Source organism: Staurois parvus, unplaced genomic scaffold (assembly GCF_062004578.1).
Source record: "Staurois parvus isolate SC_StPar_1 unplaced genomic scaffold, SC_StPar_1.0 ptg000758l, whole genome shotgun sequence".
In the NCBI taxonomy this organism is placed as follows: domain Eukaryota; kingdom Metazoa; phylum Chordata; class Amphibia; order Anura; family Ranidae; genus Staurois; species Staurois parvus.
In genome coordinates, this window is record NW_028318554.1 from 415,925 (window position 1) to 435,067 (window position 19,143).

Below are 19,143 nucleotides of genomic sequence, written 5' to 3' on the forward strand. Positions count from 1 at the left end.
CCATGTTGGGGCATCGAAGGTTTTGGAAGAATTTCCTCACCCTGGTGAGTTGAGAAGAACTGATTTAGACCCCTTCCCAGGTCACTTGTGGACCCCCCGGAGCGCAGACGTTCACATTCAAAAGTGCTTTCTGACCTTCTGCCAAACAGCGAGCAACTCAACAGGAATCTACTGTATAAATGATTGACAGCTTGCTGAATTGTTGGCTGTGTTTCCTTCACAAGGATTCCCCATGTACAGTAAATGAATAAATAGAAAGTATTGCCTTTATATCATTTCCTATTAGTTATAAAACATTATGGTGAATTATGTTGGATTTATAAGGGAGGCAAAAGGGGGAAACTGCTCCGTTGACAGAAGGGCCCCATCCTATATAAAATAATATAAAACAATATTATAAAATAATAAAAAATAAATAATAATAAAAATATATAATAATACTTTCTTTTATTAAATGTATCTTTGGAAGTAATATTTTTCTGGCCATCCTCTGTAAAAGTTCCTACTCTGGATTTGTTTAGTGTATCATTTTAAAAACTAATTTTGGTGGCTTGAGTGAAACACGCAAATAGTGTTCTTAAGGAAGGTAGCCTATGACTGTGTGTGTGTGTGTGCTTGTGTGACCGCAGTATGACATTGTGTCATGCATTTTGAAAATGTGTGACTGTCAGTGAGAATGTACACCAATTCTGTGTATAATGTGGCCCCTAAAACCTGAAGTGCCCTGGGTTCCCCAAGGTCTAAATCTGGTCCTACCTGCCCCTGTATTTCTCTCCTAATATATTCTATTAAAATCTAGGCATCCCTACTGGGCGTGCTCATTATCCAGCCAAAGAACAGAGAGTGAAGGTAGGAGGCCCTTGCTCATGAGGTGTGGAAATAAAGGTGCCTTATTATCGGACCAGAGGTCAAAGAGCGATGACAGGGAGCCGGTGCTACTGGCCTTTAAGAAATGGAGACATCTCATTGTCTGACCAGAGGTCCAAAAGTAAACGCAGGGAGACCATGCTTTCAGATGTGTAGGTTCTTCATTATCTGAGACCAAAGAATGAGGACAGGGAGTCAGTGCCCATGGACACTTGGAAATGAAGCCATCTTACTATCTGACCAGATATCTAAAAGTAGCAGATCTCAAAAGTTTATGAGTCAACAAAAGGGATTCCTGCCATTCTGAAGGGGGGTTTGAAGAACCCAATTTGGCTTCCCAACTAGACAAAAATGAAGGTTCAGATGGGAAATGATAGCAGAGTAGTAACTTGTAAACATTGGAAAGGACATGGGATGGTTTATGCATCTGAAGCAGTAATCATTCAAAGTCTGTTAAGAGTCTACTAAATGGTGAAAGCTGGGGCAAGTATTGGATATATGGAATTGACGGTATTGTAACCAACTTGAGCCTGAATGGAGGCCTAAAGAGGACAGAGAAGGGAGTTTGCCAAAGTAAACGCTGGGAAACCATGCTCTCAGAGGTTTGAAAATGAAGATTCCTCGTTATCCAACCAGAAGTTAGACTGAGAACAGGACAGTGCTCTTGGACATTTGGAAATAAAGACGATGAACTGTGCAACCTGAAGTATAAAAGTAACGGCAGGAAGACTGTGACCTAGGACAGGGTTTCTCAAACAGTGTTCCATAGGGTTCCTCCAGAGGTTGCTAGGGTTTCTGTGAACAATTTCTAACTGTCAGATAAGTTCCCAGTGACACCATTGATCCTTTTAGCTATCTGTAGGGGGGTAATTCTTCCCAATGACCACAAGTGTAAGGAGCGTTCATCCCGCTGACCATCACACTAATGTATCTTGAGTTGTAGATATAGTCATTTTTAGCAGGGGTTCCCTGAGACCAGAAAATTATTTCAAGGGTTCTTTTGTGTTGAAAAGTTTGAGAAGGTCTTATCTAGGAGGTGCCTGAAGTGAAAGTGCCACATTGTCTTACTAAAGGTCCAAAAATTAGAGCAAAGACCCTGTGCTTATGGAGACTTGAAAATAAGAATGCCTTCACCAGTTCTTTTTAACTGAAGATAAAATTGGTTTGCCTGTTGGATTAAGAACAATGTGCAAAGATCAGGTATGTAGGTATGTATGACTTTGTCCTTTTCTTTTCCCAGCCACTTGCTGTCAGAGACTGTGCTCTTCTCTGCGGAGGTTCTTCTGCCGTTCAAATTCAGAGGAAGCCAAAGTAGAAGGCCCACCTCAGGTTTGTAGTAATATTAGTGCACGAGACTCTCATGACTACTCTAGACACCCTGTAGAGTGGCAGGCTAAATTAAAGATCCCATCGGGGTCTGTATGTCTCTCCTACTATGTTTCAGGAGAGAGACTTATATTTCCTTTTCCATGGATCCCCAAATCTTGCGCTAGTCTATATGTAGCCACCAGGGGTGGACTGACAACTCATGGGGCCCCTGTGTCCTTGCTCAAACTCAAAAAAGCCTATGAAAAAGGTACCAGGGGAATCTCATGGGGCCCCCTACTGACCCTGGACCCTTGGGAAGCGCCCGAGTTTCCAAATGGTCAGTCCGCCCCTGGTAGCCACACAGCCTGATTGTATGAAACCAAATGGACTTTTTTGGTGGGCCATTACAATACATAGTTGTTTTTCTGTTTCAAATGCTGCTTTGCGCATTGACATACCTCCTTAGACAAAGTCTGTCCAGACAGTATGGTCACCTGCTGACTTCTCACTATCCACAGGCAGCTCTACTCTTCAGTAAGACACAGAAGTTGAATCCAATATAATCTTACTTTGTATAATTGCACTTCAGAGGATGTTTTTCCAGATTTCTGAAGTGTAAGGAGACTATGGGGTTGATGTATTAAAGGCAAATAGGCTGTGCACTGCAAGTGCAGTTGCCCTAGATCTGAGGGGAGCATGCAAGGAAAATAAAAAAAACAGCATTTTTGCTTGGACGTGATTGGATGAAAGAAATCAGCCTTATTTCAGATATGATTTCGGATCTAAAGCAACTGCACTTGCAGTGCACAGCCTATTTGCCTTAGGAATTCAACTTCAATGCCTTTCCTAAGCCTGTCTCTGTGAAGCATTAACTGAGGGAACATGGAGGAACTGGGGGGGGGGGGGTTAGCTAGAACTGAACTAACTACCATTAATCAAATAAAAGAAAAAAAGGCGCAGCAGCCTAGTGCATTATCCTCGTGGGTTTATTAGTAGTATGAAGAGCTAAAAACATACTCACAAACACAAGTGATATATGGCACGTGAAGCCAACATTGGTGGAACAAACGATGTAAAGACTCAAGTGGACCCAACGCCAGCAGAAGTGCCGTCCAGGATCCGAGACAGCCGTCTTTTTTTCTTTTCTTTGATTTTATGCAGTATTGCTGGACTTCCCTGGTTGTAGGAAGGCAGCAAGGCCTCAATATCCCTGGATGTGGGTTCATAGGGGACCCTTTCGACCCTGGACTATCACACCCATGAGCAGGAGCAACTGTTTTATTTTGTTACCTAACTAGCATTAAACAGGGAGGGAGGAGAGAGAGGGGGGGAGAGAGGGGGGGAGAGAGGAAGGGGGAGAGAGGAAGGGGGAGAGAGGAAGGGGGAGAGAGGAAGGGGGAGAGAGAGAGGGGGAGGGAGGAGAGAGGGAGGGGGAGAGAGAGGGGGGGATGGAGGGGGGGAGATGGAGAGAGAGAGGGAGGGAGAGAGAGAGAGGGAGAGAGGGGGTGGGAGAGAGAGGGAGGGAGAGAAGAGAAAGGGAAGAGAGAGAGGGGGGGAGGGGGGGGGAGAAAAAGAGGGATAGATAGAGGGGAAAGAGAGAGGGAAGAGAGAGAGAGGAGGGGGGGGGGGAGAGACAAGAGAGGGAGAGAGAGAGAGAGAGGGGATGGGAGAGAGAGAGGGAGAGGGGAAGGAGAGAGGGAAGAGAGAGGGAGATAGAGAGAGAGAGGTGGGGGGAGAAACAGAGAGAGAGAGGGAGGTGGGGGAGAGGGAGGGGGAGAGAGAGAGGCAGAGAGAGGGAGAGAGGGGTGGGAGAGAGGGGGTGGGAGAGAGGGAGGGAGGGAGAGAGAGAGAGAGAGAAGAGGGGGGGGGGGGAAGAAAGGAGGGGGAGACCACTGAACAATAATGACCTGATGCGGTCAGAATAAATACATACAAGTGGGACCGAACAGCTGTTGCAAATGTAATTCTGGCCAGATATGCTTTCATGTTTCCTTTGACACACTGAGCTGGTCTGGTCTGCTAAAGGTGCCATTTAAAGCTTTATGTTCCATCTCTTCTATAAGTACAAAATGCTACCTGGTGATCCTGCTAGAAAATCAGTGACCTATGCACGCTGCATGTGCTGAACTTTGATCAGTTATGTTATTCCCAACTATCTCCGAGGACTGCAACACCTAACACACTACCTGTCCCGGGGTGACAACGTTGCTCTTCATAGATACAATACAGTGAGTGAGCGTTGTCACCTTAGGATAGGAAGTGTGTCACTGGCAGGATCACCAGGTGAAAATAAAGGAAAGAAGCCATCACATCTAAGGACTGGTAAGCCGCAATGTATTACAAGTTTGTTCTTGAATTTAGATATTTTAATTAGCTTTTAGCTCTTTAGTTGTTTGGGTTTTTTTTGCATTGCTTGAATGTTACATTATAAAATGTTGGCATGAACGTCTCCTTGTTTTTGTATTTGACAGGAATCTGAGCCTGAAGACCCCATGACACCAGAGGAGGTGAGAGACACAGAAAACCTCAGCTCCCTGCTACACAACTGCTCATAGTGACACTAAGCCCGGGTTCACAGGTGCGGAATTTGCAGCGTTTTCGGTGCGAATTCCGCACCGCATCAGAATTGCACCCCGTTCATGCGAATCGCTGCGGGTGTGTATGTTAACAACACCCCGAAAGCGGTCCACAAAACGTGGGGCGATGTGCAGAATCGGATCGCATAGGTGTGAATACCCATGCGATCCGATTCTAGTGCGGACCCAAAAAAGGGTCCTGCACGTTTTTGGTGCGGGTGCGGTGCGATTAGTGCCACACAAAATGTACAGCTCCAATCGCACCGCACACAAATCACATGTGATCTGCACAGGAATGCGGTGCGGTTCCTGTGCGAATCACATGCGATATACCGCACCGCATGTATGTAAACCCGGTGTAAACGATATCCCTATTCTCAAAATATGATCCATACACATCTACAAAGGGTGGACTGACCATTTAGGCACTGCCCGAGGGCCCAGGGTCAGTAGGGGGCCCCATGAGATGCCCCTGGTACATTTTATAGGCTTTTTTGGGTGTGGTTTGAGTGTGGGCGAGGACACAGGGGCCCCATGATTTCCTATTGCCCGGGGGCCCCATGAGTTGTCAGTTCCCCCTGACATCTACACTACTACATCTACTCATCACATCTACTCTACATACACCATCAACTAAACACCCACTACTTAATGGCCCTGTAATCTCATTCTTCCTCAAACCGTTCCTTACTGTGTTTTTCTGCCTCCTTGTAACACTCTCTGTGAGCTCCCGAACCTCTCTTTTTCCCTCTCACGTCCTGTTGTTTGGAATGAGCAGTGCACTTTAGTTGTGGTTATGTGCACTGCTTTATGTACACTTCAGTTCCCATAGTCCATGCCGGGAGCGAGCAAAAGAGGGTGGCCATGTTCCTCCTTACAGTGTGGTCACGGAGATCCAACGTAGTAGCTCCCTCCGTATCAGGAGGTCGAATCACACCAATTAAAAAAAATTAAATAAGCTGGTGGGAGCAAAGGAAGGGACTTTTTTTTTTTAAGTTAAGAAAACATAGTTTTTTTAAAATCAGAGGTTAATGTCACTTTAACCAATTCTGGACCGCCCACCACAATTTTACTGCGGCAGGCCGACCCAGCATAATTTCTGGGTAGGGGGCACGTGCTCCGCCCGATTTGTGCTCTCATTCGCTACAGCACAAGACGGTCAGCAGGTCCTGGCCAATGATTTATGGCTGGAACAGGGGCGGACTGACAACTCATGGGGCCCCCGGGCAATAGGGGATCATGGGGCCCCTGTGTCCTTGCCCAAACTCAAAAACGCCTATGAAAAAGGTACCAGGGGCATTTCATGGGGCCCCCTACTGACCCAGGGCCCTCGGGCAGTGTCCGAGTTTCCAAATGGTCAGTCCACCCCTGGTAGCCACACAGCCTGATTGTATGAAACCAAATGGACTTTTTAGGTGGGCCATTACAATACATAGTTGTTTTTCTGTTTCAAATGCTGCTTTGTGCATTGACATACCTCCTTAGACAAAGTCTGACCAGACAGTATGGTCACCTGCTGGCTTCTCACTATCCGCAGGCAGCTCTACTCTTCACTAAGACAGAAGTTGAATCCAATATAATCTTACTTCGTATAATTGCACTTCAGAGGTTGTTTTTCCAGATTTCTGAAGTGTAAGGAGACTATGGGGTTGATGTATTAAAGGCAAATAGGATGTGCACTGCAAGTGCAGTTGCCCTAGATCTGAGGGGAACATGCAAGGAAAATAAAAAAAACAGCATTTTTGCTTGGACGTGATTGGATGAAAGAAATCAGACTTATTTCAGATATGATTTCGAATCTAAAGCAACTGCACTTGCAGTGCACAGCCGACCCTGCTGCATAATTTCTGGGTAGGGGGCACGTGCTCCGCCCGATTTGTGCTCTCATTCGCTACAGCACAAGACGGTCAGCAGGTCCTGGCCGATGATTTATGGCTGGAACAGGGGCGGACTCACAACTCATGGGGCCCCCAGGCAATAGGGGATCATGGGGCCCCTGTGTCCTTGCCCAAACTCAAAAAAGCCTATGAAAAAGGTACCAGGGGCATCTCATCGGGCCCCCTACTGACCCTGGGCCCTCGGGCAGTGCCCGAGTTTCCAAATGGTCAGTCCGCCCCTGGGCTGGAACCTGCTGACTGGCACAGTGACTGACAGTACAAAGCCCTGTGTTGATAAACAACACAGGGCTCTGTATAGACAGCAGGGATCCGGCTGTTTCTTTCTCCCTGGGAAGCAGGGAGATAAAACAGTCACATCCCTTAGTAAAAGGAGCACACACTACAAACAATACACATTATTAGGCACACTGTTATCCCTTTGATTGCCCCTAGATGTTAACCCCTTACCAGCCAGTGTCATTAGTACAGTGATAGTGTATAGTATCAGCACTGAGCACTGTATTGGTGTCACTGGAGATGTTAGTTCCAGTTAATCAGTTCTCACTCAGAGTCAGTGTCTGATTGCCCACCGCACTATCACAGTCCCACTATAAATCCCTGATCACCTTCATCACTAGTATAAAAAAAATAAATAAATCAAAATTCCAGTATATATACTAGACACTTAGTAGACATTTTAACTTTCGCACAAACCAATCAATATACGCGTAATGGGATTTTTTTTTACTAAAGACGTGGCAGAATACATTTTGGCTAACATTTGTGAACAAATTAGATTTTTTTATATTTTAAACACACACACATGAATATAAATAAATAAATATATATAAATATTAAATATATATATTTATACATTTATACACACAGTGTATATATATATATATATATATATATATATTGAATTTTTCGTCTTTTTTTTGTTTATATAATAAAAATAATTAAAACAATTAAAAACCCAGTGGTGATCAAATGCCACCAAAATAAGTCTCTATTTGTGAGAAGTAAATTATAAAAATTGTGTGTTCCATGACTACTCAATTACCAGTTAAAGTAGCTTTGTTCCAAAAAGCCAAAAATGCCCTGGTCATGACGGAGATAAAATTTTCCAGAGCTCAAGTGATTAAACAAACACAGAGTGTATGATTTTCAATCTACCTATTGATGAACTTGCATTGAGATAAGAGGAGCAGAAGCAATATGCTGAACAGAACAGATATTAAAGACAATATGTACTTTTTTTTAAGCTACAACAGCAAAAGTGAAAAAGTTAGTTTTGCTGAAATTTCTGTGAAATTCATGATATTTTGGTAAAATGTTACCATTTCAGTCAAATATATTGAAGTCGCAAGGGAGGATGAAGGAAGGTGATTTCAGTTGGCTTCAAACGTTTCAATATGCTTTGAATAACTGTTAGTTTTCTATGTATTTATTGGTAATTGACTTTTTTCAGTAAAAAAAAAAAAAAGAACCCCACAAATATATTAACTATTTTGTGCCTGTTTTTTGTATTTGATGGGTTTTAACATATTGGTGTCCGTTTATGACACAGAATAGCTGCGATTCAGAGGATCACAGCTATTCTCTGGTCATTCACAGTTTATGACACCCAGGAGAACATTTTCAGCTCTTCACTGGAGATCTGTGTTCTCCCTCCAGATTCTCCAGCCCAGAGCTGGAGAATCGGAGGGACCGCAAACTAAGCAGAGATAATTTATCTCTGCTTAGTAAACTGATCTTTTACTGTAATCTCGCGAGATTATAGTAAAATCAGCCGTTTTCCAGCGTTTGTAGACCGTTCTCCCTTCGTTTGGAGAACTGATCTTCATATGCTTCATAAACGGCATTCACTGGAGAACTGTGTTCTCCGAGAATGCCGGAGAACTGAGCAGCGATCTATTACTGCTGGTTCATAAACAGACACCATAACTGTTTAGCACAGTGGCTAAATGGTTAGCACTTCCACCTGGATTCGCTAGGGTTTTTGGTTCTAATCCCAACAACAGCACCACCTGCCTGGAGTTTGCATGTTCTCCCTGTGCCTGTGTGGGTTTCCTCTAGATACTTCAGTTTCCTCCCACACTCCAAAGACATGCTGGTAGGTGAATTGGCTCCTGTCTAAATTGTCCCTAGTATGTGTATGTATGAATGTGAGTTAGGGACCTGAGATTGTACACCCCTTGAGGACAGGGACTGATGTGAATGTACAATATATATGTAAATACATTGAAGGTGCTATATAAGTGCCCAAAATAAATTAATAAAATACACAAAACATGAGAAACACAATTACATTATTGTATATTTTCTATATTTTTGAATGACTGTTTTAAGCAGTAAAATACAATAAAAAAGAAAACAAAAACATTCACATTCTTGTGTATTGTGAAAAAACAAAGCACAAAAATAACTTTAAAAATGTAGAGACGCAACATGCAAAATATAACGGCATTTTCTTTTTTTGTGTATGTTATTGGTATTTGATGTTTTTTTTTAACATTCTATATAACAATAAAATACATAAACAAGAGAAAACCCAATTACAGTCTTGTGGATTGTCTTTTCTCTACATTTTTGAATGACTACTTTTAGCATTGTTTTTTATACTGTTGGAAAACCTGAAATAACAAAATTATTTGAAAAAGGAAAAAACATCTATTCTTGTATAGAGTCTCTTTATATTTTTAGATAACTAACTTAGCTCAACAAACAATAAAATACATTACAAAATAGGCAAAAAAAAAAAGAAAAAACAACACAGATACACACACGGGAAAAGATACCAACTTTGCTTGTGTTTTTGTTATATTTATTATTTCAATTGATCAGTAATCATGTACGATGTCCTTAAAAATATAAAAACAGTTTTTGTAAATGTTTTGTGTCTTTTATTAAGATTACTATTTTTTTCAGGTGGTGCTTGCTTTATTAATATACATAAGCCATGTGATCAACATGTTCTTGCGCAACCTTATGATCATCAATGGTGTTGGTAATAATGTGGGTTTTGTTTCTAAACAAAGCCATGGCAAATGGCAATTGGGTCTTTTTAACCCCTTCAGCTCTGGAAGGTTTTACCCCTTTCATGACCAGGCCATTTTTTTTTCCCTATACTGCACTGCGCTACTTTAACTGGTAATTGCGCAGTCATGCCACACTGTATAAAATTGAACCTTATCATTTTTTTACACAAAATTCTTTTGGTGGTATTTGATCACCACTGGGTTTTTGTTTATTTATTATTGTTTGCGATATGAACAGAAATGTTGAAAAAAAGCAATATATTTTACTATCTGCCATAAAACATATTCAATAAAAAAAATCTAATTTCTTTATAAGTTTTGGACAAAATGTATTCTGCTGCATGTTTTTGAAAAACAAATCGCAAAGAGTGTATATTGATTGCTTTTTGGGAAAGTTATAACTCCCACAAACGATGGTGTATATATACTGGCATTTTTTGATACTACTAATGGCGGTGATCAGCAACTTAAGCTACTTTGACACTGATTCACGGCAAAAACAGCAAGAACGCATAGGGGTTTTTACTGCGCTTTTTCCGTGCTTTCGGAGCGTTCTTTAAAGGACACGTGACTGAAAAATTGCACCAACAATGCTGTTGAGAGGCGTTTTTGAGGAGAGTTTCAGGTGTTTTTCAGGCATTTTCCATTGATTTCAATGGGAAGAGGCATTTTTGGGGTGTTTTTTTTAACTCCCCAAACATGCCCTAAAGATGCTGCAAGCAGGAGTTTTTGAACCGCACCGCAAGCGCAACGCCTCAGTGTGAAAACATACATAGATATACATTCACATACATAGATATACAGTACAATCACATACATAGGGAAGCAGTTTTCTTGAGCTTTTCAGGCGCTTGAAAAACGTGTGAAAAAGTGCTTGAAAGAGTGTGAAAGCAGCCTTCTAGTGGGAATGCGGGAGTGCAGCGGGCAATCTGATTGACACTGACTAACTGCAACTGACATCACTAGTGACATTAATACAGTGATCAGTGATAATACTATACACTGTCATTGTACTAATGATATTGGCTGGGAAGGGGTTAACATTTAGGGTGATCAAGGGGTTAAATGTGTGCCTAGCTATCCCACTTGGAAGAAAAATATATTTTAAATATATTTTAAAAATATTCTTCCCAAATCTATTGACATATAGTTACATAGTTAGTCTGGCTGAAAACGACAAAAGTCCATTCAGTTCAACCATAAAAAAAAAAAAGTTATATTCCTACATCCACCATTGATCCAGAGGAAGGCAAAAAAAAAAACAGCAATGCATGATCTAATTTGCACCTGCTGGGAAAAAATTCCTTCCTGATCCCCTGAGAGGCAATTAGATATTCCCTGGATCAACTTTACCTATAAATGTTAGTATCCAGTTATATTTTTTTGTATCTAAGAAATATATATACTGTATGTTGAAATACGTTTTTTATAGATTACAAAATATATGAAAAATATTTTTTTAAATATAATTTTTTAAAAATATATTCTTCAGATTTTTTTAACATATAAAAAAGTCATTTTAACATACATTTTTACATATATTTGTAAATGCACTCCAAAAATGCAGATTAAATGTATTTTTAAAGACATACCGTATATTTGAAAATGTATTTTTAAAAATATTGTTCATATATTTTGTAATATATATAAAAAAAGCATTTGAACATACAGTATATGTATGTGTGTGTGTGTATATATATATATATATATATATATATTATATGTATGTATGTGTGTGTATATATATATATATATATATATATATATATATATATGTATTTATGTATATATATTTATTTATTTTTTTTTAAATATATTGAATACAGCCAAAATTTTAGTATTTCAAATATATGTCGATATATTTGGGAAGAATATCTTTAAAATATATTTAAAATATATTTTTCTTACATGTGGGAAAGAGTGCTGCTTTTACTAAACGACCTCTAAGTTTCTCATCCTTGCTTTGCAGGGATGAGAAACTTACAGATCGCTCCCTCTGTACAGAGCCCTGTGTTGTTTACCAAGACAGAGCTCTGGACTGTGATTGGACACAGCCGATCAGCAGGTTCCGGCTGTGAATCATTGGCCGGGACTAGCTGACAGGCTCCCGCTATGTACAATCACAGCGGATGCTGGTGGGAAGGGGCCGCACGCATGCATGTCCGAAACCCGGAATTAGGCAGCAATGTACTCGCCTGTTTGCAATACATTGTGGGGAGCGGGTGGTGTAAAGTTGTTAAAAATCCAAAATGCCAATGTTGTTTTATAAAAAAAAAATAAAAAAACCAAAAAAAACCCAACAAATCTGACCTTTCAGCACAACATGGTTTTTAAAACATTTTGGAAATACTATCGATTGCTTCCTATATAAAAAGAATTAAACTGGATGCAGGATCCATTGTAGGATTTTCATTGACTGAATGATTTAAAAATGCATTTTTTTCAGACTGCAGTTTGGGAACAGCAGGAGCTCGGGAAGACCGCTTCGTTTGACAGCTGTTTAATAGACCCATCACCGTTCCAGCTGGTGGAGAGGACTTCCCTTCATAAGGTGCGTCACACAACCCTGACCTTCCAGGATGCGGGGAGAGACAGCCCGACTTGTATCTTTTGTGCAGAGTACTTCACTCAGGCATGAAATCACATTTTCGGAGGTGTTCTGTACACCAGCGGTATACAGAATGTCTTCAGGTTGCAATATTGCATTGAATTATACAGAAAAACGACAGAGGCTGCAGATTGAAAAGGTAAAAGTAAGTTTTAATATTCTGCAATTAGAATATGGTTTGTGTAGCAATTGCACATCGATCAGCCAGGACTTTAGGAGCACCCACCTAAGATTGATTAGGTCCCCTTTTTGGCCTGACCCATTGCGGCATGGACTCCGCTACACCTCTGAAGGTATCTGGCAGCCAGCTGTCAGTAGCAGATCCTGTAGGTTTGGAGGTGGTGCCTCCATGGATCAGACTTGTTTTTCCAGCACATCCCACAAATGCTTGATTGAATTAAATTCGGGAGAATTTGGAGCACAAGTCAACACCTCGAACGTATATATATATATATATATATATATATATATATATATATATATATATAATAACACCACATTGTGCTCAAATCAACCTAAAAAAATGCAAATTCAATATAAATATACAGTATCTCCCAGAAGTGAGTCCACCCCTGGTAAACCCCTCACATTTTTGTAAATCTTTGATTCTCTCTTTTCATGTGACAACACTGAAGAAATGACACTTTGCTACAATGTGATGTAGTCAGTGTACAGCTTGTATAACATGTAAATTTGCTGTCCCCTCAAAATAACTCAACACACCGCCATTAATGTCTTAACCGCTGGCAACAAAAGTGAGCCCACCCCTAAGTGAAAAAGTTTGGCCCAAAGTGTCAATATTTTGTGTGGCCTCCATTATTTTCCAGCACTACCTTAACCCTCTTGGGCATGGAGGTCACCAGAGCTTCACAGGTTGCCACTGGAGTCCGCTTCCACTCCTCCATGACGACATCACGGAGCTGGTGAATTTTAAAGACCGTGCGCTCCTCCACCTTCCATTTGAGGATGCCCCACAGATGCTCAATAGGGTTTAGGTCTGGAGACATACTTGGCCAGTCCATCACCTTTACCCTCAGCTTCTTTAGCAAGGCAGTGGTCGATTTGGAGGTGTTTGGGGTCGTTATCATGTTGGAATACTGCCCTGAGGCCCAGTCTCCGAAGGGAGGGGATCATGCTCTGCTTCAGTATGTCACAGTACATGTTGTACATGTTACACAAGCTGTACACTCACTACTTTACATCGTAGCAAAGTGTCATTTCTTCAGTGTTGTCACATGAAAAGATATAATAAAATATTTACAAAAATGTGAGGGGTGGACTCACTTCTGTGAGATACTGTACAGCATATGGAGTCTCTTACCGACGTCATCGTGTTCTGGAAGCAGATTCTGATACCGGTGCGATGTATTATTTTTAATGCGCATGGTTTTATATTACATGAGTGAGATTTCATGTTGAATAAATGTTGTAAAAGATTTATTACACTATGGGAGACGTATCTCTGTTTGCCTTTGCTTAAGTTTTTACTGCTTGGAGATCTGACATGTCTGTCTGATGAGCGGCTTCCCCAGATGAGAAGATATGTTGAAGAAACCATTGAGGTCCATGTAAATTGCTTGAGCGCTCTATGGCCACTCTTAACCAGAGGGTCATAGAGATCTGGTAAGCTTTCATCCAGATATCATTTTTGGTGAAGGTAGAAGTCGTGTGTATCACGGGCAATACAGTGCTGAATGGGAAGGAAATTCATCTTCTTTGCAGCTCTGGAGAGAACACCCGCTCTTTGAAATTTTGCTTTTGGGACATCTCTTCCTTTTTGGACACTTTTTTATTTACATTTTTTGATTTGATGGACAATTTTAGTTCTTTCAATATTGGGTGATTTATATCATTGCTATTTTGGTATACTGTATATTTATACAGAGTTTGCATACATACACAACAAACTGTGATGCACTGTGTGTTCGGACACCTTTCTATCTGAACCATCATTCACTTTTTCAGCATGTTGAGCTCCAGTAGCTCTTCTATTGGATCAAACCACACTGGCCAGCCTTCGCTCCTGACGTGCATCAATTCCTTGGCTGCCCAAAACCCTGTCCAAGGTTCACCTTTTTTCCTTCCTTGGACCACTTTTGGTCGGTCCTGACCACTGCAGACCAGGAACATCCCACAAGAGCTGCAGTTTTGGGCTTGAAAGCAAGTCATCTAGCCATTACAATTTGGCCCTTGGCAAAGTTACTAAAATCCTTACGCTTTCCCATTTTTCTGCTTTCAACACATCAACTTCAGGGACAACATGTTCACTGGCAGGGGCGGACTGACCATTTGGAAACTCGGGCACTGTCCGAGGGCCCGGGGTTAGTAGTTGGCCCCATGAGATGCCCCTGGTACCTTTTTTATAGGCTTTTTTGAGTTTGAGCAAAGACACAGGGGCCCCATGATCCCCTATTGCCCGTGGGCCCCATGAGTTGTCAGTCCGCCCCTGTTCACTGGCCACCTAGTATATCACACCTGCTTTCTGATAACATTGTAACGAGATATTCAACGTTATTCACTTTACCTTTTAGTGGTGATAATGCTATGGCTGATCGGTGTATGCTATAATAATTTTTTTATTTGCTGTTTTTTTTCTTGAATGTTGACTTTCCCTTTTACGTTTTAACCTGACTGTAACAATATTTTCTTTCTGTGAAGGGTGCTCCCTGAGGTCTCATTCCCATTCTTTCTCCCCTGCAGACACATACACTATTTTCACTGCTTGGCCTTAGCCAGGCTTATATCACCAGCGGAGGGAAGCTCAGAGGAGTCATCGCTCTGAAGGAGGTATGTAAAGTCTTCAGTAATTAACACAAAATATTAGACCACTAAACAGATATGAGAGACATGGAAACCATATACTTAGACATGTATTAATAGACACTCATTTTACCATGCAAACAACGGATGAAGCATTGCAGACCTCTTCCATAAGACAAAGGCAAGTGAGAAAGTGCAGTTAGCCAAACCGATCGGGATCCTGCCTCTGCCTCTGTTTCTAAAGTGGACCTATATTCAAAAAATAAAAACTTCTTTTTTGTATTGTTAGTTTTGGATAGAGTAGAAAGGGAATTAAAACCTGACAGGGGACCTTTTTTGGGGAGAGAATTCCCCTCCCCTCTTGTCCTAAAGACAAAGCAGAAAATCTCTCCAAAGTGATTAATAATAAAATAAATAGTAAAAAAGGAACATTTGCAAAAATAAGTAACAAAAATAAAAAAAAGAACATTTACAAAATAACTAACTTCATTTAATAATAATAACCATAATAATTATAAAGAGATATTTGCAAAAATAAATAAATACATCTGGCCTGGATTCTTTCTTTGATACACAGAATATAATTGGATACTAACATTTATAGGTAAAGTTGATCCAGGGAATATCCGATTGCCTCTCGGGGGATCAGGAAGGAAGAATTTGTTTCCCTGCAGGAGCAAATTAGATCGTGCTTTGCTGGGTTTTTTTGGCTTCCTCTGGATCAACTGTGGATATAGGATTATCACTTTTTTTTTTAATGGTTGAACTGGATGGGCTTTTGTCTTTTTTCATCCAGACTTACTATGAAATCTAATAATAATGCTAAATAAAACATTTAGAAAATAAACATGTACATATAATAATCATCATCATTATCATCATCATCAAGGGAATATTTACACATAATTAATATTATATAGTAATAATGAGAACATTTACAAACAAATAAATAAATAAATCTGATATTATAATGTCGTCTAATAATAATAATAATAGTAGTTACATAGTCTGGCTGAAAAAAAGACAAAAGTCCATCCAGTTCAACCATAAAAAAAAGTATGATCTAATTTGCTTCTGCATAGGAAAAAACTCCTTCCTGATCCCCCCCGAGAGGCAATCGGATATTCCCTGGATCAACTTTACCTATAAATGTTATATCCAGTTATATTCTGTGTATCTAAGAAAGAATCCAGGACTTTCCTACAGCAATCCACTGAGCTGGCCACAACCAACTCTTGAGGGAGTCTATTCCACATTTTCACAGCTCTCACAGTGAAGAAACCTTTCCATGTTTGGAGATTAAGTCTCTTTTCCTCCAGACATAAAGAGCGCCCCCTTGTCCTCTGTGATGACCTCAGGGGGAATAACTACACCGAGTTCACTATATGAACCACTGATGTATTTATACATGGAGATCATATCCCCCCTTATGTATTATACATGGAGATCATATCCCCCCTTATGTATTATACATGGAGATCATATCCCCCCTTATGTATTATACATGGTGATCATATCCCCCCTTATGTATTATACATGGAGATCATATCCCCCTTATGTATTATACATGGAGATCATATCCCCCCTTATGTATTATACATGGAGATCATATCCCCCCTTATGTATTATACATGGAGATCATATCCCCCCCTTATGTATTATACATGGAGATCATATCCCCCCCTTATGTATTATACATGGAGATCATATCCCCCCTTATGTATTATACATGGAGATCATATCCCCCCTTATGTATTATACATGGAGATCATATCCCCCCTTATGTATTATACATGGAGATCATATCCCCCCTTATGTATTATACATGGAGATCATATCCCCCCTTATGTATTATACATGGAGATCATATCCCCCCTTATGTATTATACATGGAGATCATATCCCCCCTTATGTATTATACATGGAGATCATATCCCCCCTTATGTATTATACATGGAGATCATATCCCCCCTTATGTATTATACATGGAGATCATATCCCCCCTTATGTATTATACATGGAGATCATAACCCCCTTATGTATTATACATGGAGATCATATCCCCCCTTATGTATTATACATGGAGATCATATCCCGCCTTATGTATTATACATGGTGATCATATCCCCCCTTATTTATTATACATGGTGATCATATCCCCCCTTATGTATTATACATGGAGATCATAACCCCCCTTATGTATTATACATGGAGATCATATCCCCCCTTATGTATTATACATGGAGATCATATCCCCCCTTATGTATTATACATGGAGATCATATCCCCCCTTAGGTATTATACATGGTGATCATATCCCCCCTTATGTATTATACATGGTGATCATATCCCCCCTTATGTAATATACATGGTGATCATATCCCCCCTTATGTATTATACATGGAGATCATAACCCCCTTATGTATTATACATGGTGATCATATCCCCCCTTATGTATTATACATGGAGATCATATCCCCCCTTATGTATTATACATGGTGATCATATCCCCCCTTATGTATTATACATGGAGATCATATCCCCCCTTATGTATTATACATAGTGATCATATCCCCCCCTTATGTATTATACATGGAGATCATATCCCCCCTTATGTATTATACATGGAGATCATATCCCCCTTATGTATTATACATGGAGATCATATCCCCCTTAATCTCCTCTTCTCAAGAGAGAATAAATTCAGTCCCTCTAATCTTTCCTCATAGCTGAGCTCCTCCATGCCTCTTATCAGTTTAGTTGCCCTTCTCTGCACTTTCTCCAGTTCCCCAATGTTCTTTTTGTGAATTGGTGCCCAAAACTGAACTGCATATTCCAGATGAGGTGTTACTAATGATTTGTACCGGGGGGGGGGGGGTGATATCTCTCTCTCTGGAGTCTATACCTCTCCTAATACAAAAGAGGATTTTGCTCGCATTAGAACCCGCAGCTTGGCATTGCTGCCATTATTAAGCTTGTGATCTACCAGAACCCCCAGATCCTTCTCCACCATTGACCCCCCAGATCCTTCACCATTGATTCCCCCCAGATCCTTCTCCACCATTGACCCCCCCAGATCCTTCTCCACCATTGATCCCCCAGTTGTACCCCCCTAGTATGTATGATGCATGCATATTCTTAGCCCCCAAGTGCAGAACCTTACATTTATCAACATTAAACTTCATTGTCCCCATAGTCCCCCAATTACACAGAGCATTGAGGTCGGCTTGTAAGTTGGAGACATCCTGTAAGGACGTTATTCCACGGCACAGCTTGGTGTCATCTGCAAAGACTGAAATGGGATTTATAATCTCAGACCCTATATTGTTTATAAATATATTAAAAAGTAAGGGTCCCAACACTGAACCTTGGGGTACACCACTGACAACACTGAACCTTGGGGTACACCACTGACAACACTGAACCTTGGGGTACACCACTGACAACACTGAACCTTGGGGTACACCACTGACACCCCTAGACCATTCAGAGTATGAATCATTAACCACTACTCTCTGAATATGATCTTTTAGATAGTTTTCTAACCATTTACATACGGATTTTTCCAAGCCTGTAGACTTATCGTTACACATTAGCCGTGTGTGGGGAACTGTGTCAAACGCTTTTGCACAATCCAAGTATACCACGTCTACCGCCACCCCTCTGTCCAAATATTCCACGTCCACCACCACCCCTCTGTCCAAGTATACCACGTCCGCTGCCACCGCTCTGTCCAAGTATACCATGTCCGCCGCCACTGCTCTGTCCAAGTATACCACGTCCACCACCACCCTTCTGTCCAAGTATACCACGTCCACCACCACCCCTCTGTCCAAGTATGCCACGTTCACCACCACCCCTCTGTCCAAGTATACCACGTCCGCCGCCACCGCTCTGTCCAAGTATACCATGTCCACCACCACCCATCTGTCCAAGTATACCACGTCCACCACCACCCCTCTGTCCAAGTATGCCACGTCCACCGCCACCCCTCTGTCCAAGTATACCACGTCCACCACCACCCCTCTGTCCAAGTATGCCACATCCACCGCCACCCCTCTGTCCAAATATACCACATCCACCCCTCTGTCCAAGTATACCACGTC

At 41.1% G+C, this 19,143-nt stretch overlaps 1 protein-coding gene across 2 annotated transcripts in view; it reads left to right on the forward strand.

Annotated features, from left to right (window-relative positions):
* CLCN1 (chloride voltage-gated channel 1) overlaps positions 1-19,143 on the forward strand; it is a 244,992-nt gene that overhangs the window by 218,388 nt on the left and 7,461 nt on the right. For both annotated transcript variants that reach the window (XM_089654357.1, XM_089654356.1), the window contains exons 19-22: positions 2,108-2,196; positions 4,647-4,682; positions 12,116-12,220; positions 14,978-15,064. In XM_089654357.1, the coding sequence (XP_089510483.1) occupies positions 2,108-2,196; positions 4,647-4,682; positions 12,116-12,220; positions 14,978-15,064 (317 nt within the window). The remainder of the gene's footprint in view (positions 1-2,107; positions 2,197-4,646; positions 4,683-12,115; positions 12,221-14,977; positions 15,065-19,143) is intronic.